This window comes from Hyaena hyaena, unplaced genomic scaffold, assembly GCF_003009895.1.
Source record: "Hyaena hyaena isolate Hyena2069 unplaced genomic scaffold, ASM300989v1 scaffold_3, whole genome shotgun sequence".
Classification (NCBI taxonomy): domain Eukaryota; kingdom Metazoa; phylum Chordata; class Mammalia; order Carnivora; family Hyaenidae; genus Hyaena; species Hyaena hyaena.
This window is the reverse complement of record NW_024080635.1, coordinates 3193363-3219902: the sequence shown is the minus strand read 5'-3', so window position 1 is coordinate 3219902 and position 26540 is coordinate 3193363. Positions and strand designations below refer to the sequence as shown.

General features: G+C 56.6%; 1 protein-coding gene across 1 annotated transcript; it reads right to left on the bottom strand.

The window, feature by feature from the left end:
• Positions 1 to 712: 712 nt before the first annotated feature.
• Positions 713 to 23586, bottom strand: LAPTM5 (lysosomal protein transmembrane 5). The gene is made up of 8 exons (XM_039233541.1): positions 23428 to 23586; positions 8434 to 8527; positions 7718 to 7794; positions 6196 to 6327; positions 5397 to 5519; positions 4162 to 4257; positions 2018 to 2110; positions 713 to 900 (listed from the first exon to the last, which is right to left on the bottom strand). Exons 1-8 carry the CDS (start codon positions 23512 to 23514, stop codon positions 811 to 813), a joined length of 792 nt encoding a protein of 263 aa, XP_039089472.1. The 5' UTR covers positions 23515 to 23586; the 3' UTR covers positions 713 to 810.
• Between the last annotated feature and the right edge of the window lie 2954 nt (positions 23587 to 26540).

The window sequence follows — 26540 nt, the reverse complement described above, 5'->3', positions numbered from 1 at the left end:
GCTGCGTGACTCCACGGACCACGTGTGGCCAGTTGTTGGTGATGACGACTCTCCAGCAAAGCAATCGTGTGTCGGGACAGTCCCATGATGGAAACAACTGTTATTTCCTGGAAGTGGCTCCTGGAAGATGTTTGACAACTGCCTGAATTTTTATTTGAATGAACAATTTATTCAGTCGCTCGGCAGTACCAAATTGACCAGAGTGGGTGCCCAGTTATTGGACTTGATTGCATGGAATGGCTTGGGGGCTAATTTGATTTGTATCATTATTATTCTTATTGAATTTTGTCCCTCATGGTTGGCTGGCCGAAACAGCTGAAACAAGCGATCTGAAAAAATTGGAGGTCTGGGCTTGGTGGGGGGGAGGACTTGTCTGTCGTGTGAATAGAAAACTGCCTAAAAGCCAAGGCGAAGGGCTGTTGCTACCTCCCTGCCCTGAGAAGTGTGTTTTTGATCAGTCAGCCTCGTGGTTCAACTGGTCAAGGTGCGAGCTGTTTAACCAAACCCACTGAATTTAGAACGACGAGCGGTTGAAACAAAGGTTAGCGTTGATCAAAATAAGTTGAGGTTTGTTGGAATTTCTGAAAGACTCAAGGAGTCCGCCAGCCACAAGTGACAACCCCGTTGTGAGCATCCATCTCCCGGGCCCCACAGGAAAAGCAGGCCGGTGGGCAGGGGGGACATGGGCCAGTTGTCCGGAAGTCAGCCGGGCAGTTCACCCCGCGGCCGCAGGGGCCACCAAAGCGAAGAAGAAGCGGATTGCGAGATAACTCCGCCCTTCCCAGCAGCAGGCCTGGGGCCTGGCGGACATCACACCTCCGAGTAGGGGGGTGGCGCTGGGTCCCCGTCTGGAGTCTTGTATGGCAGAGACATAGCTTCCTCGTAGGTCGGCAGGACCACCTGGGAGCGACAGAGAGATGAGGGCTGAAGATCGGCCGGAAGGAACCAGGCTCCCAACCTGGAGCCCAATGCCCACCTCTGGCCAAATGAATAATGATGACCAGCACCTTGTACACCAAGTACCCTGCGTACTTACTGTGCATGCACGAGGCAGGTGTAGGGTCTATTCCTATGGGAGACAGGCTTGCCTCTACCTGTTCAGCCTCAAGCCGCCTTGTTTGGGTCACCATGCACTGTTTTCCCTGGGAAAACGTTCTCGGTCCACATGCTTTCAGAAGTGGTCCCACCCCTTAAACCCAAGGTGGGGGGACATGGGACCCCTACGGCCACGCCAAGTAGAATTTCATCCCCCCTGGCTATCATCCTTGGTTTGGGGACAGGCTTGTGACCCAGGCTGGTCCATCAGACAAGCTGCTGGGACTTTCTGCTGGGGTTGCCGGGAGGGTGGGACGTCAACCTAGGGACTTTGGCAGCCGTTTTGCCACCACAAGGAAAGGGCTAGTGCAAATGGAGCGAACACTGAGAAGAGGAGAGTCAAGGGATGGAGAGAGTGAGATCGCACCTCCATGTCACAAGTCAGCCAGCCCGAGCCAGCCTTACACTGGACTTTCAAGTCCTGGGAGCTAATAAATTCCCTTTTTGCACTGGAGTCAGACCGAGTTGGTTTCTGCCATTTGCAACCAAAAGAGTCTTGACTAAAACAATCCCCATTTTACAGGTGAGGAAACTGACACCGGAAATTTAAACCAGCTGCACTTGGCCGGTCACATCTCCAATCGGCTGCTTCTAAGTCCACCCCATCCCTCTGCCTAGAAGGCCCCTTCCCCTGTTCCAGCTAACTTGTATCAACTGACAGCCTAAGACTTGGTCAAGTGTCACCTCTTCCAGGAAGCCTTCCCTGATACCCCAGATGAGGCCAAGTACCTCCTCTACGCTGTCATTCCCCCATGCTTCACCCTGAGTTGCAATCAGGTCTCTGTATCTGGATTCACTCTGGGCTATATACCCCCGCCTCCAGCACAGGGTAGCATCTTAGTCTTCTAGCATCCCCAGGGAGGGGGAGAGGCTTGCCCCAAATGACACAGCAAACGGCAGGGCTGAACCTGCCCCGGCTCACCTTCTGGAGCCCCTTGGAGCCGCTCCTCTCCTCGGCTGAGTTCATGTACTTCATGAATTTGTAGCATCTCCACACACACTTGAACATGTAGACCTGGAAAAAGAGCCGGGTCAGGTTCTGCTTTGCTGACCCTTCTTCCCGCTGTCCCAGCGCATCCAGGGCCTCGGCTGGGCACTTCCCGGGGACCCCCAGCTCCGCCCGGAAGGCAGCATCCAGCCGCTGCTTCTCAGAGCCCTGTTCCAGTTGAGGGGTGCCTCACCGGCCAGCCCCAGGTGCTCCAGACCTAGTGCAGAAGGGGGCTTCTGGGGGCTTCCGGGTCCCCCTCCAGCCTCCCTGGCAACGGTCATACAAATCGTTCTTCTACACCCCCTGCCAAGGCGGGAAGCTCACTACCTCCTGAGACGGCCCTGTCCTTCTTGAACCAAGGATGATGGTGGGAAACCTTTTCTTCCAAATTGCTTAGGATATGTCATTCTTTAGAACAGATTACAAAACAGTGTAGGCAGCAGTATCCGTGTCTATAAGTGCAGAAAAACTACATGCGCAGATGTAGACATCTGGCAGATGATGTGAGCAACTGGTTCCTCTTAGTGGCTGATGTAAGACCTGGGGGGTGGGGGGGTAATGAAGCCCCGGAGAATCTGTTCAAGAGACAATAGCCAATAGGCCTCTCTCTGCCCCTAAAGGGAGGAGAGTGGGTCTTGGGAAGCTCTCTTGTTTTACGGGATGGAATCCGGTGATGGGGACGCAGAGGTGGCGGGGAATGAATAAAATGAATTACAAAAAAATGAAGTGGGAGGGGCCTGGAAAACTAGCAGGGGGCGGGTGGCCAGGGAGGCAGCGTGTGGGACCCTGGGGGGTAAAGAAGGGGGGCTGTGTGGTGAGCCTCGGGGAGCTGTTCTCCAGCACTGTGTGTGACGTCAACCCCCGAGCCGGTCCCCCCAAGCCTTCCAGAAAGTTCTCATTGCACCTCACTAAAGCCCTTGTGCCGGGTCGGCCCTTAGAGGGAAGGTTCAAAGGAGTGCAGTTCTATTTCCAGGCTGCCTTAAAGGAGGCAGTGACATCCGGTTACACAGAAAGACAGGGAGGAAATGCACCCAGATATGGGGACGTGGTCCCTGAGGGTGGTGGGTGGTGAGCTGACTGCCTCCTTTCTGCTCATCTTTTCAGAAGCAGAAAAGAACACTTTAAAGTTCTGCGGAGTTGCCGTCAGCCTCCCCGTGGCTCTGGGTGATGGGTTCCAGGGCTGCCTCTGGAATCCCCATGACGGTCCTTCGGGTATTTGGAGGCAGTGATCGTGTCCCCCTTGACTCATCTCTTTTCTCAGCTGGATCGCCCTGGTTTCCTCGGCCCCCTCAGGTGACAGGGTTCTTATCTCTCCACCCTCCTGGTCATGCGGCTATTAACACACTCCAGTCTGGGACCTGACAGGGGACTCTACCCTCTGGGCCGGACCACCCCAGAGAAGAATAAAACCATTCCCCTCCCTCCCTCATCACCAAACCTCTAGTAATATGGCCTCAGGACCCATCTATTTTGGTGCTTGAGTCATATAAACCCGTGACAGGGGCAAAGCAATATTAATTATGTCCTTTTCACAGATGATAGCCAAGGCCCAGAGAGAAGTGGCTGGAACACCAACTACACAGCTAGCAAGGGGAGAGCTGGGAGTCGCATCCAAGACTTTCTTTTTTTTTTTCTTTCTTTTTTTTTTTTTAAATGTTTTATTTATTTCTAGGAGAGAGAGAGACAGCGTGAACAAGGGAGAGTCAGAGAGAGAGGGAGTCACAGACTGAAACAGGCTCCAGGCTCCGAGCTGGCAGTCAGCACAGAGCCCGACGCGGGGCTCGAACCCACGAACTGCTAGATCATGACCTAAGCGAAAGTCGGACGCTTAACCGACTAAGCCACCCAGGCGCCCCACATCCAAGACTTTCTGAATCTAGTTCCAAACCGAACACCTCCTCCTTTCCTGGATGAGGGTCTCTCCCGGTTACATGTTAAGTCCTTGACACCTGAGCGCGGGTGGTCTTCGAGGATCCCCTCCCTGTCAACGGGATGTTCCCAGGGAGCCCAAGTGGGGCCCAAGGAGCCAGTGTGGGCGGGCTTGGGCTTTCCCAGAGCTGTGGGGCGGGGCCTCTCACCTTCAGGATGAGGACGGTAATGAAGGCGACGGAGAAGATGATCATCATCTTGATGAACTGGCTGTGGGCCACACTCTCCTGGCTGGGGAGGTAATTCTGCAACAGATTTGGGGGCCGAGTCAGTGCCTCAGCCCTCAAGGAACCCTTCCAGCGTCCGCGCGCGGAGAAATGACACGGCATGACAGCGAGCTAAGCATACCCGCCCAGTGGTCCTACCCGGCTGGAGCACCCGTCCCCCGGCTGCACTGGGGCCACTGGATGCCCTTCTCCAGAGGGCAGAGCCACCCAGTCTGAAAGTACCTGGGAGGGACGTCCCAGCCATGCCAGTGAGCCATCTTGGGAGTGAGCCCTCCTGGCCCAGTCAAGCCCTTGGCGTCCACAGCCCCCACCCCTGCCTCAGGGGTAACCTCATAAGACACCCTGACAATCCAGCTAAGCCTCGCCATTCCAAGTCACTACTTCTGGGGACAATTTCCCAGACAGCTATAAAAAGATGAATATTATCTCTGCGACACAATTCACACACCAGGGCACCCTCTGGGATCGAGCAGGGACGCTCCCAAAGTCGCACGTCCGTCTGGCTTCTTTGCTTTGTCTCTCCTGCTTCTCTGACTCCTTTACTTTTTTTTTTTAAAAAATTTTTAACTTTTATTTCTTTTTGAGAGACAAAGAGAGACAGAGTGTGAGCAGGGGAGGAGAAGAGAGAGAGGGAGACACAGAATCTAAAGCAGGCTCCAGGCTCTGAGCTGTCAGTACAGAGCCCGACATGGGGCTCGAACCCATGAAGTGTGAGATCATGACCTGAGCCGAAGTTGGATGCTCAACCAACTGAGCACCCACGCGCCCCTAATGTTTATTTATTTTTGAGAGAGAGACAGTGCAGGCAGGGGAGGGGCAGAGAGAGAGAGGGAGACACAGAATCCAAAGCAGGCTCCAGGCTCTGAGCTGTCAGCACAGAGCCCCACACAGGGCTCGATCTCACAAACCACAAGATCATGAGCTGAGCGGAAGTCGGATGCTTAACCGACTGAGCCACCCAGGCGCCCCTCTCTGACTCCTTTTCAAGTGACTTCCAGAGAGCGCTCCCTCAATAAATCACTCGCATAACAAGAGTCCGCCTACCCCAGGCTCCACTTAGGTAGGGAGCCCAGCCTGAGCGATGAGGCACAGAGAGGGCAAGCAGTTTGCTGAAGGCCACACAGCCATGATGCGAGCGCCCCCCAGCCCTGACTCACCATGTGGTTCATGGCCTTGAAGTTGAGATAGGTGGGCACCTCCATGTAGGAGCTGCAGAGGGTCAGGACGCTCAGGCAGAAGTCCAGCAGTTGCAGCGCCATCAGGGGGACCTTGGGGGTGCCCTGGGGAGGGCAGAGGAGGCAGGAGGAAGGAGACAACCGGCGATGAAGCCCTGACCCAGAGGTCCCCGCGTTGTGGGGCACGCAGTGCTCCCTCAGCCCAGAGAGTCAGCCAGGGATGCCAGTGACTGTCTAGCCCACAGCACCCGGAAAGAGACGGACGCCCGTTTCTCAGATTCCCGCCAAGGGCTGGCAGCCGGCCCGGGGGGCTCCTGATGCCCAGCCTGCGTCCAACTACTCAGTCTCTTCCAGGGCAACAGTTAGGGGAAGTTTGAAGATCACTTTTGGGGCGGCGAGTCAGGGACTGGCACCCTCTGTCACGGGATATTCGCCCTCAGCATTGGCTTCAATCATCTTTACCCTCCTTCCTTCTGCTCGGTCGCAAAGGAGGGACAAAGCAGGGGCTGGAGGCTGAGATGGGCATGCGCCCTCCCTGTGGCTGGTTACCCGCAAGGTGCTGAGCCCCCTGTATACACTTCCCTCACTTGATGCCCGTGACACATGCTGATGTGCCGTCACAGGCATGTTTTACAGAGGAGGAGACCTGGGGTGATCTGACTGGGCTTGGGCTCATCACCTCCGGAGGGGCCCGGGGGACTCCCCCCCTCACCAGCCTGAGCCTCTATCACCTCCCCGGGCAGGGCCGGTCATGGGACGTGGGTCAGGGCTGGGTACTCACCGCCCGGCTGCTCCGGGAGGCAAACTTGAGGTAGGAGGGCAGCTCGATGTAGGAGCCCAGCAGGGTGAGCAGGCACAGCAGGAAGTCCATGATTTGCAGGGACAGGAAGGGCAGCAGGTATTTCTCCCGGTTCTGGAAGACAGGCCCGGCACAGTCAGGGAGCCCTGCGCAGCCAGACGCCCCCCAGGGACCCCCACCCCCATCACCGGCAGCTCCCTTCCCTGGGGAGTATGGCCCTCTCCCTCCTGGATCGGCTGAGGTCATTCCCCATGGACCCATGTGCCCTCCTCTGAGGGAGGTTCTGGGGATGAGGGAGAAGGTCAGCCCCAGGCCCTGAACGCAAGGCATCTCGATGTCCCAGGAGACACGGGGAACATTCCCATCTACAGAGATAAGCGCCCCCGGGGCCTCCAGGGGCAGGGTCTGACCCAGTTTGCTCTCAAGAACCCATTTCACAGATGAGGAGGGATCAGAGGGAACTTCCTGGACGTAGGGATGCTAAGGCTAGATCTGGAAAGAACCATGAGGGAAATGGGAGGCTGATGGAGGCAGAAGAGGGCTGAGCAAAGTCCGGGGGTGGGGAAGAGTCTGCACTGGGCGGGACCCTTCCCTGTGTGACCACTCCCAGGGTGTTCCTTCATGGTTAGAGCCCCTGGGAGCCTGAGGCTGGAGTCCCTCTCCTTCAACTGAAAGCTAGTGACTCCGGTGGCCAGTATGAGTGCATTTGAACCTGCTGTTGGGGACAAAATCACAGGGGGGGTGGCTTTGTGGTCTCCCAGATGGCTGGCTAAAATCACTCAGGAGGCCACCAGAACAACCCAGGCTCAATCTCAGAGCCTTCCGGGACTCCCTGATCCACTTTTCTAGCCGGACCACTTGCGCTGCTGCTCAAGCACCCCGGGAGCCCGCTCTGCACGGGGTAAAATCCTTCCCAAAACTCTCTTGCTGGGTCAGGCTCTGGCAGCTGTGTGGCGAGGCCCTGGTTTCCTGTCCCCTGGGGGCCCAGGGACAGTCTGTCTGTCTCTCTGTCATCTGCTCGCTGGGTGGAACGGAGCTGGAGGCGTCTACACTCCCCTCTGTTCTGGTTCCTCTCACTGAGGACAAAACGCACTGCCTTCTCCTCTGTCCCCACGCCTCAGAATGACCCTTCCTCTTTCCGCTGTCAAAACTCCCTGCTTGCATTTGCAGCTCACGAGCATATGGGTCACCAGCTATGACAACCAGAGCATCGGTGCGCGAGCCCCCACCCAGGGAGCGTGCATTTTAATGGGGAACCAAGGCCTCCAGCCCGAGGAGCCTGGCATGGAAACGAGGCTTTCCAAACAGTAAGTAAGCGTGAAGATCTCTAGGGTGAGGGGCGGGGGAGGGGGTCCCAAAATACCCAGCTCCCACCCTTTGACAGCCAGTGCTGCCCACTCAGTGGGTGTGAACAGGAAGGGGGGCGGGAAGGCATCTGGGGGTTCCTTGCCAATCCCCAGGGCCCCACCCCCTCCCCCTCCCCCTCGCCCAACCAAGCTCTCACCTTGACCACTCCAATCAGCAGACTCAAGCTGATGACAAAGAGCATGGTGATGAGCAGGAAGCTGGAGATCAGGTTGGCTGAAAGGCAAGGGAGAGCAGTGAGCGGCCCAGAGGTGCCCCCGGGAACCCCATGCAGGTTCTGGGGACCACATATTGGGAACCACTGGTGTGGTGTGGCTGTGACAATGAAGGAGCAAGCCCAGGCCCTGGCCTCCTGCAGTTCTCAGTCTTGGGGACCACAAAGACAGGACATTTCGGGCAACACAGGTTGCAGGGTGGGAGGGTGGCCTGGGTCTGCTCTAGCCAGGGCGAGATCAGGGAGGGCTTCTGAGGAGGTGGCCTGTCTGGGACAGGGCTGAGCTCGGTGGGGTCAGCACCGCTGGGGCAGGGAGCAAAGGGATGCTGCACAGTGCAGCCGGACAGGTTCTCAGAGGCCAGGTCCCACCGCCGGGAGGTTCCAGTTTATTCCAGCGTTGGGGGCAGCCATTGACAGAGGCGTGAGGGGACAACATCACCAGCCCAGGCTGGTTAGGTTTGCCAAGCACCAGCCCCTCTGCTCTCCCACCTAGAGACTTGGGTGGGGACAGATCTCCATTTGCAGATGAAAGATCTGAGGCTCAGAAGGGAAGAGGCAGGGCATCAAACCCCAGCAGGGTCCTACCTACAGCCGAGGGGGGGGGGGCCCCCTGGGTCCCCTCCCCCTCCTGCCAGACCTACCGAGCCTGAGGTAGCCTGTCTGCCAGGCCTTGCAGGAGGCCTTGCCGTGGGCCACCTCCACCGAGTGCTCGATGAACAGCAATACACTCATGATCTGTGGGCAGACAGAGCGACCATCAGCGAGGCCCGCACACCCCCACCCCTGCTCCCTCCCACCCTGGTAGCAGGCAATCCGGGGCCTGTGAGGAGGTTCCTGGAGGAGATGGAAGGCCAGGCCCATGGAGCATCCTGGGTAAAGGTGTGGCCTAAACAGAGAGACAGCTCAAGCCCATAGTCCTCCTTCCTGTTCCCTGCTGTGTGAGCTTCATCTAGTTACTCAGTCTCTCTGTGCCTCAGTTTTCCCATCTGTAAAATAAGGATCGTACTAGTAGCTACCTAAGGTTATTATGAGGAGTAAGTCAGAGCATCTTGGGAGAGCACTTAGAACCATGCCTGGTTCTTGATAAAACAATAACTGTGACTGTTGAAGGTCAAGGTTGGCAGGGAGGGGCCTGAGGTCCGCCACCAATGACTGGTCCCTCTTCTCCCCCGTTTTTTATAACAACAGGCTCTGGGCATGATGGGATCTTAGTCACGGCATCTGAGTACATAAAGCTTCAAGCTCTTGGAATTCTCAACACAGGCCTGAGAGCACCTGCTCCATGAATCCCGGGGAGCCCTATCAATCCCGTCCCCCAGGTGCCCTCAGTTTCTCCATCTGCAAACTGGGGATAATAATGCCTGCTTCACAGGGTTGTAGTGGGGCCAGATGGAATAATTCACTTATGCTTACTATTGTTATTGCTATTATTTCCACTGGACTAGAGGTTCCAAGCAGGGAAGGCTTGTGTCTTTCTTGCTCACTGCTCTAGCTATCATATTGAATGGATGGGTGGATGGGTGGGTGGATGATTGATTGATGGATGGATGGATGGACAGATGGACGGATGGATGATAGATGGATGGATAGGTGGATGGACGGATGGATGGATGGATGGATGATGGATGGATAGATGGGTGGATGGATGAATGGATGATGGATAAATGGATGGGTGGGTGGGTGGATGGATGGATGGATGGATGGATAGGTGGATGGATGGATGGATGGGTGGATGGATGATGGATAGATGGGTGGATGGATGGATGGACGGACGGATGGATGGGTGGATGTATGGATGGATGATGGATGGATGGGTGGATGGACAGATAGATGGATGATGGATGGATGATGGATGGATAGACAGACAGACTGACAAATGAACAAACCTCATCCAAATCTGATAGGCCTGAGTGTTGTGGCCCTGGTGACAATTGAAGTCCAGCCACAAAACTGCACTTTGAAAGGACCTTGGACATGATCTTGCCTGTGCCCTCTGCCTTCCAATGCAGGATTCCTGTGCCATGCAGCCTCTATTTAAGTACTTCTACTGTGTTCAGAACACGGTCTCCAGGCACCATCCGCCCACACTGAGAATCACCAGACTATCTCCTTCCTTGTAGTGGTTGCCCTACCTCTATTAACATGGCGTGAGTTTACACTGGCTTTCTGGGGGGCCCTGCACTAGTCACTCATGCTCAGCTGACACCTACCATCTGTTTCCCCCTTGCTGATTATGTGGTTTGTTTTTTTTAAGTTCAGACACAGGTCTCAATTTGTCTTCCTGCCATGTTACATTCTGTTCACGGGGGCACTAAGGGACAGAACCGGAGAGCGGTGAAGAGCTGAGCTCCAGGTCAGACAGAGGTGGATTTGAATCCAGATCAGTATGTGACCTTGGGCAAGTCATTTCACCTCTTGGAACCTTCTCATCTGGAACCTGGCAATCACTGGACTTTGTAAGGAATAGCATGGTGTTTGCAAAACACCAAGCCTGGGACCTGCAGTGGGGGCTCAGCAAACACACTCTGCTTTTGGCTGATGTGAGCTTACATGAGGTGGTGGAGCGGTACCAGGAGCAGGGTGCCAGGGGCTGGACAGCGAGCTCGCTCTAGCTGCCCCTTCTACCTGGTGCGAGCTGACCCAATAAAAGGCTTTGTTTCACCAGAAAGGTAGAGAGCAGCCCCGAGCGGAAGGCAGATACTGTGGGGGCTGTGGCTGGCACCCACAGGAAACAGCCCCAAGAGTAAAGAGCTGCTTCCCCAGCCCCGAAATGCTGGGGTTTCAGCCCCTTGCACCCCGCCTCCATTTCACCTTTAATGAGGGAAGGAGGAAGGGAGGTAGATGAAAACTTCATCCAGGAGAGAATAGGGCACCCTGCAAGGTGGTGAGCTCCCCATCCCTGGGGGTATGAGAGCAAACCATGGATAAGATGCAGCTGGGCTTAGAAGGGCACGTGGAAAGTCCCAAACGAAGCTCAGCATCAGACAATCCTGACCTCCAGCTGCTCAAAAGAGCCTCTACCCCACTCATTTTATAAGCTCCCTCTGCTTGTTTTAGGAGCTTGTTTTAGAGGTTAGGGGGCTTGCCCAAGGACATACAGCAAGTTGGGGACAGAGTGGAGACTGGAGGCCAAGTCTCCTAGGGCCTTCCTGATTCCTTGGCTCACACCCTGCTCCCCAAACCTCAGTGCCCCGTTAGCCCGTACCCCAGAGAGGGCAGATATTTTGACCATGTACCTGGGTCAGTAAAACCTTTTGAACATACTCCTCTATATTTCTTTATTTCAAAACCTTATGCACGTGCCACTGTTCTGGTTACCATGAACATTATCACATACACACACACACACACACATCCAGAAGTTGATAAAGAATATAGTGGAAATTTTTGGAAACCCTAATACTGTCATCCTGAGGCCCCTGTGGTCACCTCGGGCATCACCGCACTTTGGAGACCAAGGCTAACCCACAGCTGTCTCCAGTCCTTCAATTCTGGCCCAAAACATGGCTCACAGCCCTGCCACTGTGCCTGCGATCCTGCTCTTGGCATCACAGCCGCCCCCTCCCGCCCCACCCCTACCCTATCCTGTGGCCCTGAGAAGAGGAGGGAAGGGCAGGGACACGTGTATGCCCTCCATGCGACCCACACCATCCCCACAGTCCTCCCACACCCAGCAAAGGAACTCTTCCGAACACTCCCACCCCCACTTCACAGATGAGGAAAGGGAGGCTCCGAGAGGTCTAGTGACTTGCCTGTGGCCTCCAGCTGGAAATCTCTAGGGCTAGGATTCAAACCCAGGCCAATGGGCCCTAGGTTTGATTCCTTCTTCCACTGTCCTTCCAGCCCCTCCTAACCTCTTCCTGCCTCTGCTGGAAGCCTGGCCCGCCTCTCCGCCCCCATGCCTGCGCCCCAGGAGGGCAGAGTCAGAGGGGCACCACCCCCTCTCTGCCTGCAGTTTGTGCAAGGTCAGCAGGTGCCAGAAGTGGTCTTCCTTGTGTAAGAATCGCCTGTGTTTAAAACCAGGCTCAGCCTTCCCTCCATCCCACCTTCTCAACAGCCCTGCAAGGGAGGGAGATCATTCTGTGCCCATTTGCTGGGTGAGAGCACTGAGGCCCGTAGAAGGCAGGAACCAGCCCAGAGCCAGGCAAACTTAGAATCTGACTCAGACTCTCTGCCAGCCCCCTGACCTTCAGCAGAAGACACTGGCCCCAATCCAGGAGAAAGATAGGAGCCTCAGCTCCCTAGGAGACGGGATGGGGAGGAATTGACATTTATTGAGTACCTACTGTGTGCTCAGACCTACACACACAGGCTTACATTGCAGTCTCCCAAAACCCTGCCAGAGAAGCAACATTTTCCCCATTTTACAGATGAGAAAACAGAGGCTCACAGAAGAGAACTTACATGGCCACCAGGGATCTGAACCCTGTTGCCTGGGCTCCCAGGGTCCAGGGTTCCACCCAGGGCTGAGGGGGCCTGGCCCCTGGTCTTACCATCTGCCCACCCTCCCCCCGGCAGCTCTGGACACCTCCAACCCAGGGCCACCAAAGGCCACCCTCACTGCCTCACCTAACCCTGGCCAGGTCCTGACTCCTCCCTGCCCTCGGCTTACCCGCTCTGGTCAATGAGGAGGGTCACCCCCATGTGCGCCCCTCCTTGCAAACTAGGGCATGTCACACCTAGGCCGCCCAGGGTTGCCCACCTGGAGCTGTGCTCTGCTCATCCGCAGGCCCTCACCGCTCCACCCAAGCCCCCAACCAAGAGCCTTTGAGGTTCCCGGAAATTAACTAGTGATCCTACTGTGTACACTGGGAGGGACCCGGAGACCCCAGGATGTCCCGATGTCCCGGGCCCCTGGCCCTCACCTTCCCTCGCCCCTGCCACACCCCTGCTGCTACCCCCCTGGACAGAGAGCTGCCTTCTCCCAGAGCTCTGAGGGTCTGGCTGGGCCCTGGCCCACGACCCCCTGGGACAGGACAGGGCCCCTCTCCTCCCACAAGCCCGCTCCTCCACCTGTCCCCCCTCTCCCCCGCAGCAGCACCTTTCTCCCTGCCTTTCCTCTTCAGCGGTGGGATCAGGCAAGGAAGAGCCAGGGCGCTTGGATCGGGTGGTCGGGGTCCAACCCAAGCTCTGTGCCCTTGAGCAAGCCACTAACCTCTCTGAGCCTGCCTCCTCGTCTGGGAGATGGGGACGTTAACCAGATTCGCCCCGCGGGGTGGCTGTCAGGTCAAATGACATGGCAGCGTGGGGCCCAGCCTTCCAGCAGGGGCTCCATAAACAAATACGGTCGGGCAGTGTGCATTCGTCTGTGTCGGCATTCATTCACTCCCTGTGTTTGTTCGTCCAGCAAAGGCTCTCTGAGCACATAACGGCCCCAGGTGCTCTCTAGCTAAGCCACTCATCCTGGCCTGGCTTGCTGGTGGCACAGTCCCTGGGTGTGAACCATGCGTGACCTGTGTGTTCAGAGTCACCACAAAGGACATGCAGAGGACTGAGGGTCCCTGATGAGGGAGTGATCACCACTGTCTGGAAGACTCAGGGAGGGTTTCACCAATGGGAAAAGTGAGTAGGGTTTTGAAGGATAGGTAGGAGTTTCCCAACAGAGAAGAGAACAAAGCATTCCAGGAAGAGGGACTGTCATATGCAGAGGCCCAGAGGCTGGCAATGCAGACCCAGGGAAATTCATGGGCAGGGATGCCGCCCCGCGGTAGGGGATGTTACCAACGGGCAAGTGAGACCCAGAGAGACACAACAACCAGCCCAAGTTCGCACAGCAAGTCTGTCGCAGAGCCAGGGTCAGCCTCAGTGCTGACACCGAGCCAGGGCTCAGGCTGCAAGATCACATCAGTCCTGACCCAGCTCAGCCCACCCGGCTGCCACTCCTGCCCTCCATCCCTCCCCTTCACTTCTTCCCTCTGCTCTTTCCCAGGCTCAGTCCCCTGCCTACCCCTACCTGCCCCTTCTTTCTCAAACACAACCTCCCTGAGCTGAGCCGGCCGGGAAGCTGGGAGATTTTCTATGTTTTCCTGGGGATTCTGAGGTGCACCCAACAGCTAGAGCTGGAACAGAGAGAGCAGGGCTTGCAGGAGGAGCGGCGGGAGGAAGGGGGTCGCTACGGAACACGGCCACGGCCACAGTGGCGGTGAAGACACGGCTGCCTGTAAGGGACAAAATGCGTGTCGGGTGGGGCTGAGTCCGGGGATACTGCTGGGAGATGAGGACTGGCTGTCGCGTGGCTGGGTTTGGCATGATGGTGACAGTTACGATGACGTTTGTGACCGTGGCTGTGGCCGGGGTGGTGGTGATAGAGTCAGTCCAGGGGAACGTGCTGGGAAGTGGTCATTGATGTCTCTGCAGATGCTGATGACTGTGGTGGCGCCTCGGTTCAATTGTGGTGACGGCAATCACAGTGAGGCTGGCGGGGACATGAGTTCCCCGTCTCCGGGGCTCTGCCACCACCTCCCTGCCCGGGAAGGTGGGCCCACTTTCCGGACCACCCAGTGCTCAGGACACACCAGGAGCAGGCAGGCAGGGCCCCAGCCTCTGAGATTCCAGGGGCACCATTTACAGAGACCCACCCCTCAGTGAGCACCTACTTCGTGCCAGCTGGTGCAGAGCACTTCCCTGGCCTTTCACTTTATTTACTCCTGACAAACCTGCGAGGTCAGATTGTGCACCCCCCCCACTTACATCCGAGGAGAGCTGGGGCAGGGAGGGGGGGGGACTGTGTGTGACTTGGCTGAGTTTGCACAAGGAGCCAGGCCCGGGCTTGCCCTCAACCCTCCCTCAACACATAATGCAAGTTGCAAAATGGGAAATGAGTCCCGGGCGCGTACCCCTTCCTGCCCCCTCTCCCTTCGCAGGGCTGCTCCACCCAGACCCCGTGTCCTTTGCCTCTGGTGGCTTAGGGACCCCAGGGCTCTTGTGCACTCGGGCCATCATCATCATCACCATCATCACCACCAAAGCTCTCCTGCCCACTCTGTTTTCCCTGCGCCTCCCCACCCCCGCTTATCTGGGAGGAGGATAAGACAGCCAGATGCATCAACGTCAAGAGGAAGCTCTCCCTCCCCACCCCTCCCCCGCCACCCATACTTCCTGCGACGTTTATCAGGGCCACTGGGTGGGGGCCATTCCCCCACAGCACTATCACCCCAGCCACCTCCCCAGCCAGCCCAGATATCATCTACCACCCTCCCCACCCGGAGCCAGGGCTCCACGGTGGCCCCAGCCAGGCTGCCCTCCCCGGCCTCTTCCCCTGCTCACTGCCCCCACCTTCTGGGCCTCAGTTACCCCATCTGCAGAACAGAGAGAAGGATCCGCCCACTATGAGCAGCAGATGAAGTGATTCAGAAAGACCCACTGGAAAAAAAAAAAAAAGAAAGACCCACTGACCAGCAGAAGTGCCTGTGTGTGGACACCCAACCACCAGTCCCCAGGGCCATGGCCACCCTATCTGTAATAGCCCTAGACTAGAAACAGCCTTCCCGCAGGAGGGCAGGCAAATACACGGCGGTACATTCATTCAGTGAAACATCATACAGCCGGGCTGCTGGCTACGCCCGGCAACGCAGAAGAGGGTCACAGACACAGCATGAGAGAAGGAAGCCAGACACAGCATGGCACCCGCTGTGAAATCTCATCCTGGTTAGTTCTAGAACACATGTTGGAAGAAGCCAGTGGCGCAAGGGTGGTGACGAGGAGATGTCACTCGGGGCCTCTGGGTGCTGGCTTTGTCCTACTTTGTAATCTGGGTGGAGGTCACACGGTGTGTTCGCTTTGTAAACGTTCAAGACGTGCACTCGTGATATGTAAGTGATGCGTCCCTAGAAGGTTTGCAAATGTCACCTTGAAACGTGATTAGCTGGCATGGACTGTGTGACGGGCCCTGGGGATATTAGAAAGATACACCAGGTTTCCGGGCCTCCAGGCCAGAGGACGTGATCCACAGGGCTCCAGGGGTGGGCTGTGAGGGGCTGCCTCGGGATGGGGGTGACTACTGGGAGTTCGAGGCCCAGGACTGGGGGCTCCGGGAAAGCTTCTGAGAAGGGAGAAGGCTTCTGAGAAGCAGGAAGTCTTAAAGATGTTTTCACCCGAAGGGCAGTGGGAAAGATGTTCCAGACAGAGGGAAGGGCAAGCCGCATTCAGGGAACTGTAAGGTGATTGCAGCCGGGGGTCGTCCGTGCCAGGCACCCAGCAGGCCCCCAGGAAATGGTAGCGGCCGTGTGGCTGGGCTGGCGGAGGGATGTAGGAGACACGGGGGAGCAGGAGATCTCCCGGGGGCCGTGACTTCGGGACCGGTAGCGCAGGAGAAAGACCACCGCGGGCGGAGAGGAGAGCTCGTCCGAAGGCGGGAAGCTCACAGAACCTGAGTCAGATGGCGCATGCCTCGGTTTATCATAGTGTAGCGTGAGAATTGCCAAGATGGGAGCACCGCATGGGGAGGACCTTATGCTGGCCCGGGCCGTCTGGGGGGGCCAGCGTTCCATCCTCAGGGACCCCTGCCTCCTGCCTGTGACAGCCCAGCAAGGCCTGCCCTCTGCCCTCTGCCCTCCCAGACCTGTCCCTATGAAAGAAGACAGGGTGCTAAAAGGCTTTCAGTGAAATTCCTGGCCCAGTGAATCCCAGTGGCCTCTGCTATTTCAGGAGTGGGGAGGGGTCATCACATCTCCCCTTACGGGGAGCCCTTTCCAGGGGGCTCAGAGCTGTTCTCCAGGCTTGGCCCCACCCCATCATCCTCAGCTTCCTGAGTATCTAGGGGAGCACCCTGCATGCTCCAAACGATCCCCATAAGCCATCAATTCCCTATTTACCCTCAGAGCAAAGCCCCCCCACCCCGCTGCCATGATGGGAATTAACATAACCACTGGGCACAGAGGAGAGGCCCGGCCTCCTCTGGGCCCCGCACACCTCTGCCCTCATCTCAGCCTCGGGAGGGAAGTTCTGTTATTCTCATTTTCTCCCCATTGTGCAGGTGAAATCGAAACTGTGTCTTCACATGTGGGCTCTGAGTTTCTACGAACGGGGCCCCCGCGGGTCTTACAGTTGACGCCTCCCCTGTCACTGCCAAGGAGCATGCCCTCCCCATCACGGTCTGGGCCGTGAGCAAGACCCCCCTACACACCCCCCGCCACCCCGGGATCTTGTCCTTCATCCGCCACAGGCTGCGCAGTCGACTGGCCCCCAAGCCTGCTCCCTCCTGCCGGACGGGGCTCCAACGGTAGCTGCCATTTGTGGGGCGCTCATTAGGTGCTGAGTCGTCTCCACCCGGTTTCCTGTGAGTCTCGGAATGGCCCCCGCTTCTGGGTCGCTGGCCCCCATTTGACAGGGGAGGAAACTGAGGCTGGGAGAGGGGAGGGATGGTCCAGTCTGCAGCAGGGCTGAGGACTGGAAAGAGAGCCAGAACCTTCATCTCTGTAGCCTCTTGCTCAGCTTTCCGCCTCATTAGGGCCCCTGCGGGCCCCTTCCCTACAGGAGACCAGCACCGGCCTCGCCGTGAGCACGGAGCGAGGCTCTGGTCCCAGGACCTCAAAATAGGAGACTCACCCCCTGGCTGACTGAGAAGTGTCACCCCATCAGACCTGGCCCTCCTCTGCCAGCAGTGGGTCCTTCCAACCCAGCTGATTCCCAAAGACTGAGACCCCACACACACCCCATGCCCGGAAGCCCCTTCCCGCCCTCAACCTTGGGCCTGAGAACCAGGAAGTGGGAAGAGAACGAGGCCCAGCCTGGGGTCTGGCCTCTCCTCGCTCCTGTCACAGGCTGCAAAGCTCTGTCACTCAGCCCTCCAGGTCTGGTGACACGGGAGATGCTTAACTTTGCCCCCAGGGGGGCCCCTGCATGGAGCCCCCCCCCATCGGTCCAGGGGATCTGACAGCCCCCTCAAGTGGCCAGGTGGGCCTCCGGTATTTTATAAGTTAGAAGGTGGGGTGCACATCCCAGAAGATGAGGACACAGCTCAGTTCCCACTACGGCCCCTGGGCCACGGCACTAGGAGGGGCCACAACCCCTGCCCCACCCCTCTGACCTCCTCACCCCTCCAGGAAGGTACGGAGCTACAAGCCGTGCACAGACAGAGGCCTCTCTGCCCCACAAAGAGGCATCAGGCATGAAGGCGGAGGTTCTAACAGACTTCATCCGGGGCTTTCCCCACCTGGCAGTTGGGGCCTCTATTTTTAGACCCCACACAGATGAGCTTTCCAAGGTGTGGTCTGCTCCCCCAGCCCACCTTGGGCACCAGCCTGCACTCCTCACTCCAACGGGGCCGCATCAGCTCAGTGCCCCAAAGCACTCGCCCTTGAGGCCGAGACTACTGACCCCATTCAGATGAGGAAACTGAGGTCCAGACAGCAAAGCGCTTGCCTGTCTGCCCCAGGTTAGCAATGGAGATGGCTCTCTGATTTTCAGTCCCAAATGGAGAAAAGAATAGCCCCCGAGAGTCCGAGAAAGACAAAGCAGGAGAGCTTCCTGGAGGAGGAAGCTTCCATGCGCTGGACCGTAAAGAAGAAATGAAGACGGGTGAGGGCAGAGTCTCCCAGTTAGACGGGCCACGAGCCAGGTAAGGAATTCATTTGTTCACTCACCGGCTCATTCCCTGTCCCTGGGGAACTTTCCTGAACTTCTGCTTTCCCATCTATAAAGTGAGAGAATTGGGCCAAGCAGAGAGCCCTCCTTGTGGCTATGAAATAAGGGCCTCAGCCCAGCCTCCCCCACCACACCTCACAGCCACCCCTCCCTAAACCCCAGCTTCGTGGACTTCCCCGAGTTCCAAACATCACATGGTCTTTCCCACCCCCAAGGCTTTGCTCAAGCTGCTCCCTCCACCTGGCCTGTGCTTCTCTCCCCAACAGCCCCAAGCTCAGGCCTGCTCATCCCTAAGCATGCCACTGCCTCCAAGAAGCCTCTCCTGATTTCCCTGCCCCCATCCCCACTCTGTTCAAGGACTGGGAAGAGGCCCCTCATCTGTGCCCCCACACTGTCATCCAGCAAAGCCATTATCACCATTGTCCTTGGCCTGGGGCTCGGCATGTTGGAGGATGTATCTTCATTAAGGACAGACTCCTTCAAATAGTAGAGATGGCTTTACTTTGTTTTGCCAATTTAAAAAGCAGTATACTCGAGCAACCCAGTAAATACAGTAGCATTGGATGGTAGCCCCAAATATAAAATAAACATCCATGAATTTCTACTGATATAAATAAATAAATCATTTTGGCTTTTAAAAAAATTTTTTAATATTTATTTTTGAGGGAAAGACAGAATGCGAGCAGGGAAGTGGCAGAGAGAGAGAGAGAGAGAGAGAGAGAGAGAGAGAATCTAAAGCAGGCTCCAGGCTCTGAGCTGTCAGCACAGAGCCCGATGCAGGGCTTGAATCCACGAACTGTGAGATCATGACCTGAGCTGAAGTCGGACGCTTAACTGAATGAGCCACCCAGGCGCCCCTGTTTCCTTTTATAACAAATGAGAAAAACAGACAAATCTCCCATGAGAAATTCCAAATATCCTAAGCATTATGTAGCTTGTCTGCCCTCAAGAAATAACTTCCCATTCTTTTTTTTTTTTTAATGCTTATTTAATTTTTGAGAGAGAGAGAAAGACAGAGCATGAGCAGGGGAGGGACAGAGAGAGAGAGGGAGACACAGAATCTGAAGCAGGCTCCAGGTCCTGAGTTGTCAGAACAGAGCCCAACACGGGGCTTGAACTCACAGACTGTGAGATTGTGACCTGAGCTGAAGTCAGTCACTTAACCAACTGAGCCACCCAGGTGCCCTCTTCCCATTCTTTAAGTGACTTTCTTCCCAAAGGGAGAGTGTGGAAGGTGGGGCGGGGGGGGGGGGCAGGAAGGGGGGGGGGGACAGGAGGAGGGAGCAGTGGAGAGAAACGTGACAAACACAACTGCCACCAGGTGACCACAGTCCCCGTCAACAGTGCTAAGACATGTCAGGAGTCCATACCCTTCGATACGACGTGCTGAGCATGGCCCCTCACCTCTGTGGTCTTCCTCCCGAAAACACTTGCCCAAGCCTAACCGGGGGAAAACCATCAGACAGGCCCCATTGGATGCATATTTGACAAAACGCATGCCCAGGACTTCTCAAAACTGTCCAGGTCACCAAAAACAAGGGAGTTCTGAGAAACTGTCCCACCCACAAGGAACCTAAGGAACATGAGGACTAAACGTGTCGTGGGATCCTGGACGGGATCCTGAGACGGGAAAAGAAAAAAAAAGATGTCGGGAAAAAGCTGAGAAAGTCTGAATAGAGTGTGGATTTCCGTCAGTTGTGACAGGGGAGCCATCGTGTAAGAGGCTGACCCTAGGGGAAAACAGGTGTGGGGCGCACGGCTCTCTGTACCGGGTCTGCGACATTTCTGTAAATCCAAAACCGTTCTAAAATTAAGCTTCCTTTAAAAAGTCATACTTGCTCATTGTACCGAATACAGAGAATACAGGAGTGTAGAAGCGACTAGAGCTTTCACAGCCCTATAGCCCAGAGACAGCCAGCCCCGGCCTCCTTCCCTCCCCCCCCCCGCCTGTGGCTACAAAGTTCTGAAATCACAGCGGCTGCACGCTTTGGCACCCGAGCACTGCGTCCCTAAGGGGGTCCGGGTGCCTCGGACGGGAGAAGTCAGAGAGGAAGAGATTTCTGGGCAAGAGGGTCTTCTGGGCATCCCTGCCTCCTCTCCTGGATCTAGGACGTGCTTTGGGATGCCAGACGAGCCGGGGCCAGAGAGGCCAATTTAAGAAAGTTCTCTGACTCCCCTACGCATGCAAGTTTGAGTCAGAAATACCCCGTGACTGAGGTCGGTCGACACAAACCCAGCGAGGGCCTGAGGAAGCCCCTCACGCCCCAGCCCTCGGACGCCGGGGTCCTCCCGACCTCCTGTAGTAACGGCCCCGATGGCCAGTAAAGTGTAGCGCTGCCTGAACACACCAAAGACCCGATTTAGCCCTCCCCAGGGAGGCCAAGTCTATGAATAACCCTGAATGCTGTCACCCACGACTGACTCCAGATGATGGCAACCTGGGCGGTCAACACATCTGGGCAATAGCTTCCTTTTTTCCATCCAGATGTTAGAGGCCAGGACAGCACACCTGGCCCCCCACCGCGCAGCCACAGGAAAGCCCCCCAGCGCCCCCTGTCCTTTCTGGGAAGGAGCAGAGGCCTCTCCAGAGGACAACCCCCCCCCCCCCCGCATTGGAACTAAGGACTAAGGACCAGACATCTCCACTGGGAGTGACTTAGCACCCAGGGCACATTTGGCAACGTCTGGAGGTATTTTTGGTTATCACAACTGGGCAGGAGGGGGGGCAGGGGGAGGCTACCAGCACCTTGTGAATAGAGGCCAAGGTACGGAACATCCTACGTTGGACAGTCCAGTCCCCAAGACAAAGAGTTCTCCAGCCCCAAATCTTAACAGCACGCTACAGCGAAGTTCCAGACTCTTTGGTTTGTCGCTCAGAGCCCTTGGCATGGCCTGCACCCCAAGCCGAAGCCTCCGGGCTGGTCTGTGTAGTGTCCCCAATACAAGCCACACACCCCCCCCCAAAGCCTCTACACTCAGCACACCCGTTCCTCCCCACCCAGGCTCTACGCCTCCACCGGCGGCACCGCCTCTGAGAAGGCTTCCCTAATCGCTGGCCCACACTTTCTCCAGCTCTGCAGGCAGGCCCTGATGTCACTTCATCCTGTCCAGGTGAGGGCCTCAGGCAGTGCAATCAAGAAGAATCCTCAAGAGTCACAGAGCCTGGGGTTTTCAGGACAGATGCCAGGCTCCAGCAGCCCGCGTGTGGGCACGGTCCAACCCGCACAGGGATTTCTCTTTCACCTTGAGCTGGTCCCTCAACGTGGAAATGCCAGAAAATGTGGCGTAAAAGCCTGTGTTTCCTGCTTCTCTAAATGTCAGGGGAGCAGCTCCTGGGGCCGCATTCTTTTGTAACAACAATCAGCGGAAGCAGAGACAAGCCCCCAGGGTGGACCTGGCGCAGGGTCACTCACTTACATGACCTGTCTGGCCCACAAGAGGCTAGCGTTTGAAACCTCTGCCTCAGTCCACGTCCCCTCCTCTCATCTTATAAAAGGGAAACTGAGGCCCCAGAGAGAAACCTGTCCGAGGTCACACAAGCAGTTAGCGGCAGGGCCAGGGTCAGGACCCAGGGGCACGTTCTGCACAGGGACACAGCTGCCGACATCACTGTCCTTTGGAGAATGTAGCCCAGGCTGAGCTGGGAGGGACCCTAAGGATTTCACGTGGGGACGGCCCAGGTGCCACTCGCTTCTCTCACGATCATCCTCACACTGGCAGGACGTACGCGAGACAACCCCTGAGCAGCGCCCGGAACCAGCACTCGGGGGTCTGACAGCTTGACTCTGGCTGCCATGCGGCAGCAGGCTCTGCGTCTGAGGCTCTGCTTTTGTGCCTTGTAGACATTAACTCCCTAATCCTCACAACAGCCCTGTCGGAAAGGTATTATTATCTTTGACGAAGAACCCGGGGTTCAGAGAGGTTAAGTAAGCGGTCCGCAGCTGCACAGCTAGGAAGCGGGGAGACGAGGAGTTTGCACGCAGGAGTGGACTCAGAGGCTGTGCACTGATCCGCAGAGGAGCACCGCCCCGCCGAAGGCCGGGCTCTCGCCGCACCGCTGCCTGCCCTGCTCAAGACAGGAAGCAGATACAGCCAGACTTCAGCACTTTCCAGCAGCCCCCCAGAGAATGCCGGATTTAGGCTAATTTTGAGGAAGCCCTTCGAGGCTCATGAGAGAACTGTTAACCACAGGCCCTGAGTCACCCTGAGGGAAGGCGCCTAGGTCTGGGGGAGCTGGGTGTGGCCCGGAGTCGTGCGGTGGGGTGGCTGGGTCCAGGCCGGACAGAACGGAGACCCCAACTTGCACCCACTGAGACAGAGCGGGGAGCCACTGGCCCCAAGGGGCTGTGGTTTGCCCAGAGTCACTCGGAGTTTAAAGTCAAAGGCCCCACAGCGGCTGGGGAGCGGGGAACGGGGGGTTTGCATGCCAGCTTCCAAAGGGGAACTGCTGGGCCCCTGCCCCTCAGGCGGGCCAGGTGGGCCGGGCAGGTCACCCCCCCCCATTAGCACAAGATCTCAGGTTTCCTTCGGGGGCGAGAAGGCAGTGGTTTGGGGGTTATGAACCAAGAGGATTCAGCCCCTCCCCCCCACCGCGAGAAGCACCAAGGAGAGAGTCCCACCTTCACGCCCGCAGCAGCCCAGGACCCCCCACCCCTCCAGGAAGAGTCAGGCTGTGCCTGGGGCCTGACTCTGTCTCCCGGCAACAGTCCAAGCCCACATTTCTCCCGAGATTCCTGGCTTCTGATGGACGCACTTTTGCGGCTGCTCTTTTGTCCCATTTTACAGAGGCAGAAACTGAGCCTCAGAGACAGTGTGGGTTCCATTCGCTAAGAATGAGGACCCTCCCTCCCACCACTGCTCCCCTCCGGCAGCTGCTGCAGGGCCCCCTCCCCAGGGTGACAAAGGGGAAACTGAGGCCCGGAGCAGGAAAGGGACCTGGCCAGGGTCCCGCGGAGCGGGGGTGGGCGACGGTCCTCTCATCGGAGGGGCTTAGTAGATGGGGGCCTCCCTCTTCCACACACACGCGCCCACACGCCCTCACGCACACTCACCACATGGTAGACGGCCAGGGCGGTGGTGGCGATGCGGACGTTGAAGCAGCAGCAGGTGTGGCGGGCGGCAGCCGCGCGGGGGGCCATGGTGCTGCCGTCCCCTGCTCCTAGGCACTGAGGGGACAGCCCAGCGCCTGGAGCAGGGCAGAAAAGAGGAAGCTGCTGGCTACCCTCCTCACTTCCTTCCTGCCCCTCCGACAGGCAGGGGCCGGGTCATCAGCACTGGGGCGGGGCAGCTGGGAAGGACTACAGGCCGCCTGCAGCCCCACAGCTGGCCCTCTGCCAGCCCCAGGGGGTCAGAGGGGGGACTTCCCTGTGGAGGGCAGGTCCTGGCACCTCCGCACCTACCGTCTGGTAAGGCTGGGGTTTGAGCAGACGCACATACCCCACTCACTGGATGCTCCCCACCTCCTAGAAGCAGCGTTACCAAACCCATTTGCAGGGAGAGAAACACAGGTCCAGAGATGCCAAGGCAATCAGCCCAGATCACCCAGCAGTCAGTGCTGGCGGCACAATTCAAACCCAGGTCTGCCTGGCTGCAAACGTAGTGACTGCATAGTATTTCCTTTATGTTCTAAGAGCGTTTCTGGATTAATTGCTCTAATGCTCACCTCTGTCCTTTGAGGGAGGTACTATTACTAGCCCTGTTTTACAGAGGAAGAAACCGGAGCCCAGAGAGAGGGAGTGATTTGGCCAAGGTCACACAGCCAGCCCACAGGGGAACTGGGATTTGAATGGGAGCCGACTGCTCCCAGAGGGGGCCCCTCGGAGCTGGTGTTCTCTTCCCTGTACCCCCAGCCTCAAAGGAGAGCGTGTTCCTCCTGAGCCCTGTCCAAACCAGGACTGAAGAGTAATGACTGAGCAAAGCCATCAGTCACGTGTCAGGCCCTGGGCTAGGCTCTCCCCACAGCTGGCTCCTCTATGCCTCACAGAAATCTGGGACACCCTCAGTCAAACCTCTCTTCCTGAGCCTCAGGGACCCTGAGACTCACACACCATCAGGGATTTTCCCCCTGGCTCTTGGGAAAAGTTGAAATTAATAAGGCATGACTATTAACTGGCTATGCTGGGATCTCAACTCCCTTCTCAGGTGATAAATGATCCATTCTGCAGTAAAGGAAGGGGATATGAGGCTCTTGGGAAATCCCTGCCAGAATTCTGCTCTGTGCAGACGCCGAGCTCACTTGCAAAGTACAGCTTCTCCCGGAGGACTCCGGGGGACCTGGCGTGAAGTCCCGCCCTCGCATCAGGTCCTGGAGTTAGGATTGGCCGCCACAGCTGCTCATCCTTTCTGCCCTGGGAGAGGTTATAAAAGGACTCTGTGCTCCTGATCCTGGGGCGAAAGTTGTTCTACTTGGCTGATAGACTTACCCAAACCTTTCTCTGTTTGCCTATGAGACCAAGGGGGCTCAGCAAGCTTGGGGCTTCTGGGTGACCCAGTCGGTCCCTCCCCTCCTTCACTTTCAAGCCTGTTTATTTTTCGTCACCTGCCTTGCTGAGACCAGACATCCCAGAAAGGCAGTACCGTGTGCGGGTTACGCACACAGGCTCCAAGGCTCACCTCTAGGGTCCAATTCCTGGCACCTGCTGGCTACAGAGCCAATGCAGAGAGCAAAGTCCTGCTTGTCCCAGGAACAGCAGAACCAGAGTGGCAGGAGATGAGGAAGGCAGGGGTCACAAGGACCCTGAGCCACGCTGGGGCACCTGGACTTCATTGTGCTGGGAAACCACTTGAACATTGAATGCCATAATAAATGATAGCCATTAATAACATTACAATTCAGTGAAACTAGGGCAGGTGTAGACCCAGTTCTCAGAGATAGTGTGTGGGACAATTTTACATGGTATATGGATGAACACATTTCATTTTTACAGTGATAAATCCATTTTAATGTGCATTATAAAAATATACATAACTAGCCCATGAATTTTGTGACTTTCCATTTAGGGGAGTAATATAAAGCCTCTTTTTAAAACAGATACATTTAAATAGAGAAGAGCAGTAAGTTGGTTTGCAGAAAACTACCCGGCCAGCCTTAGGCCAGGAGGCGGGCAGATGTGGCAAACAGCCACGGGGCAGGGTGGGTGTCGCTGGTCTGGGAATTCTCGTCCTTGGGAAATCTCACAGGAGCTGTGCAACTTCAGACACAGTGCTCAATCTTCCTGAGTTGTTGTTTCCACATCTGCAAACCAGAGGCAGAGCCTGCACCTTGGAGAAGATGAAATGAGGTCACGTGCAAACACTTCTGTCTGTTTCCTCCTTTCCGGGACGTGCCTGCTCCCCGTCCCTGCCCCCACCTGCAGGGCTGCTGAGAATAGGCACGGGTTGGACTTGAATTCTGGTCCGTCTGCTCCTGGGTCCCGGGCACCATCTCCCTCCCAGAAGCCATGGAGTTCCGATTGATCATGAACTCCTCGCTGAGTAGCCAGCCTCCACCACGTGCTGGGCCCTTCTTAGGATGGGGGCGGGGGGCGGGATTCAGTCACTCCCTGTGGGATGGAATGGAAGCCCACTCCGCTTTATTTCCATCTGTTCCAGACCTCCTGAGGAATGGATGCTTGTTCTCCCAAATGTCAGACCCCTTGGCCAAGGCCACTGAGGTAAGCAGAATAAAGATACCCACATCTCAGTCCCTGGAATTTGTGAATACGTGTTACCTTACACGGTAAAGGGACTTTACAGGTGTGATTAAGAATCAAGATGCGAAGATTGTCTTGGAGTATCCAAGTGAGCCCAGTGTAATCAAAACAGAATCATCAAGGGGCGCCTGGGTGGCTCAGTCGGCTGAGCTTCCAACTTAGGCTCAGGTCATGCTCTCACGGTTCACGGGTTCGAGTCCCGCTTCGGGCTCTGTGCTGACAGCTCAGAGCCTGGAGCTTGCTTCTGATTCTGTGTCTCCCTTTCTCTCTGCCCCTCTGCCACTCGTGCTCTGTCTCTCTTTCTCTCTCAAAAATAAATAAACATTAAAATTTTTTTAAAAAAACAGAATCATCAAAATGTATCATAATCATCATCAAAAATGTAATCAATCATAAAGGGTGCTTGAGTGGCTCAGTCGGTTAAGCGTCAAACTCTTGATTTCCTCTCAGGTCATGATCTCCCAGTTCACGAG

What these genes read in the sequence shown, in the direction of transcription:
- LAPTM5 (XM_039233541.1), bottom strand. Translation starts at nt 23,514, where the DNA reads ATGGCCCCCCGCGCGGCTGCCGCCCGCCACACCTGCTGCTGCTTCAAC. An exon ending in CCTCCCGGAGCAGCCGGGCG is followed by an intron (nt 5,520 to 6,195) that starts GTGAGTACCCAG and finishes TGCCCTCCCCAG; the next exon opens with GGCACCCCCAAGGTCCCCCT. An exon ending in TCAAGGCCATGAACCACATG is followed by an intron (nt 4,258 to 5,396) that starts GTGAGTCAGGGC and finishes AATCTGTTGCAG; the next exon opens with AATTACCTCCCCAGCCAGGA.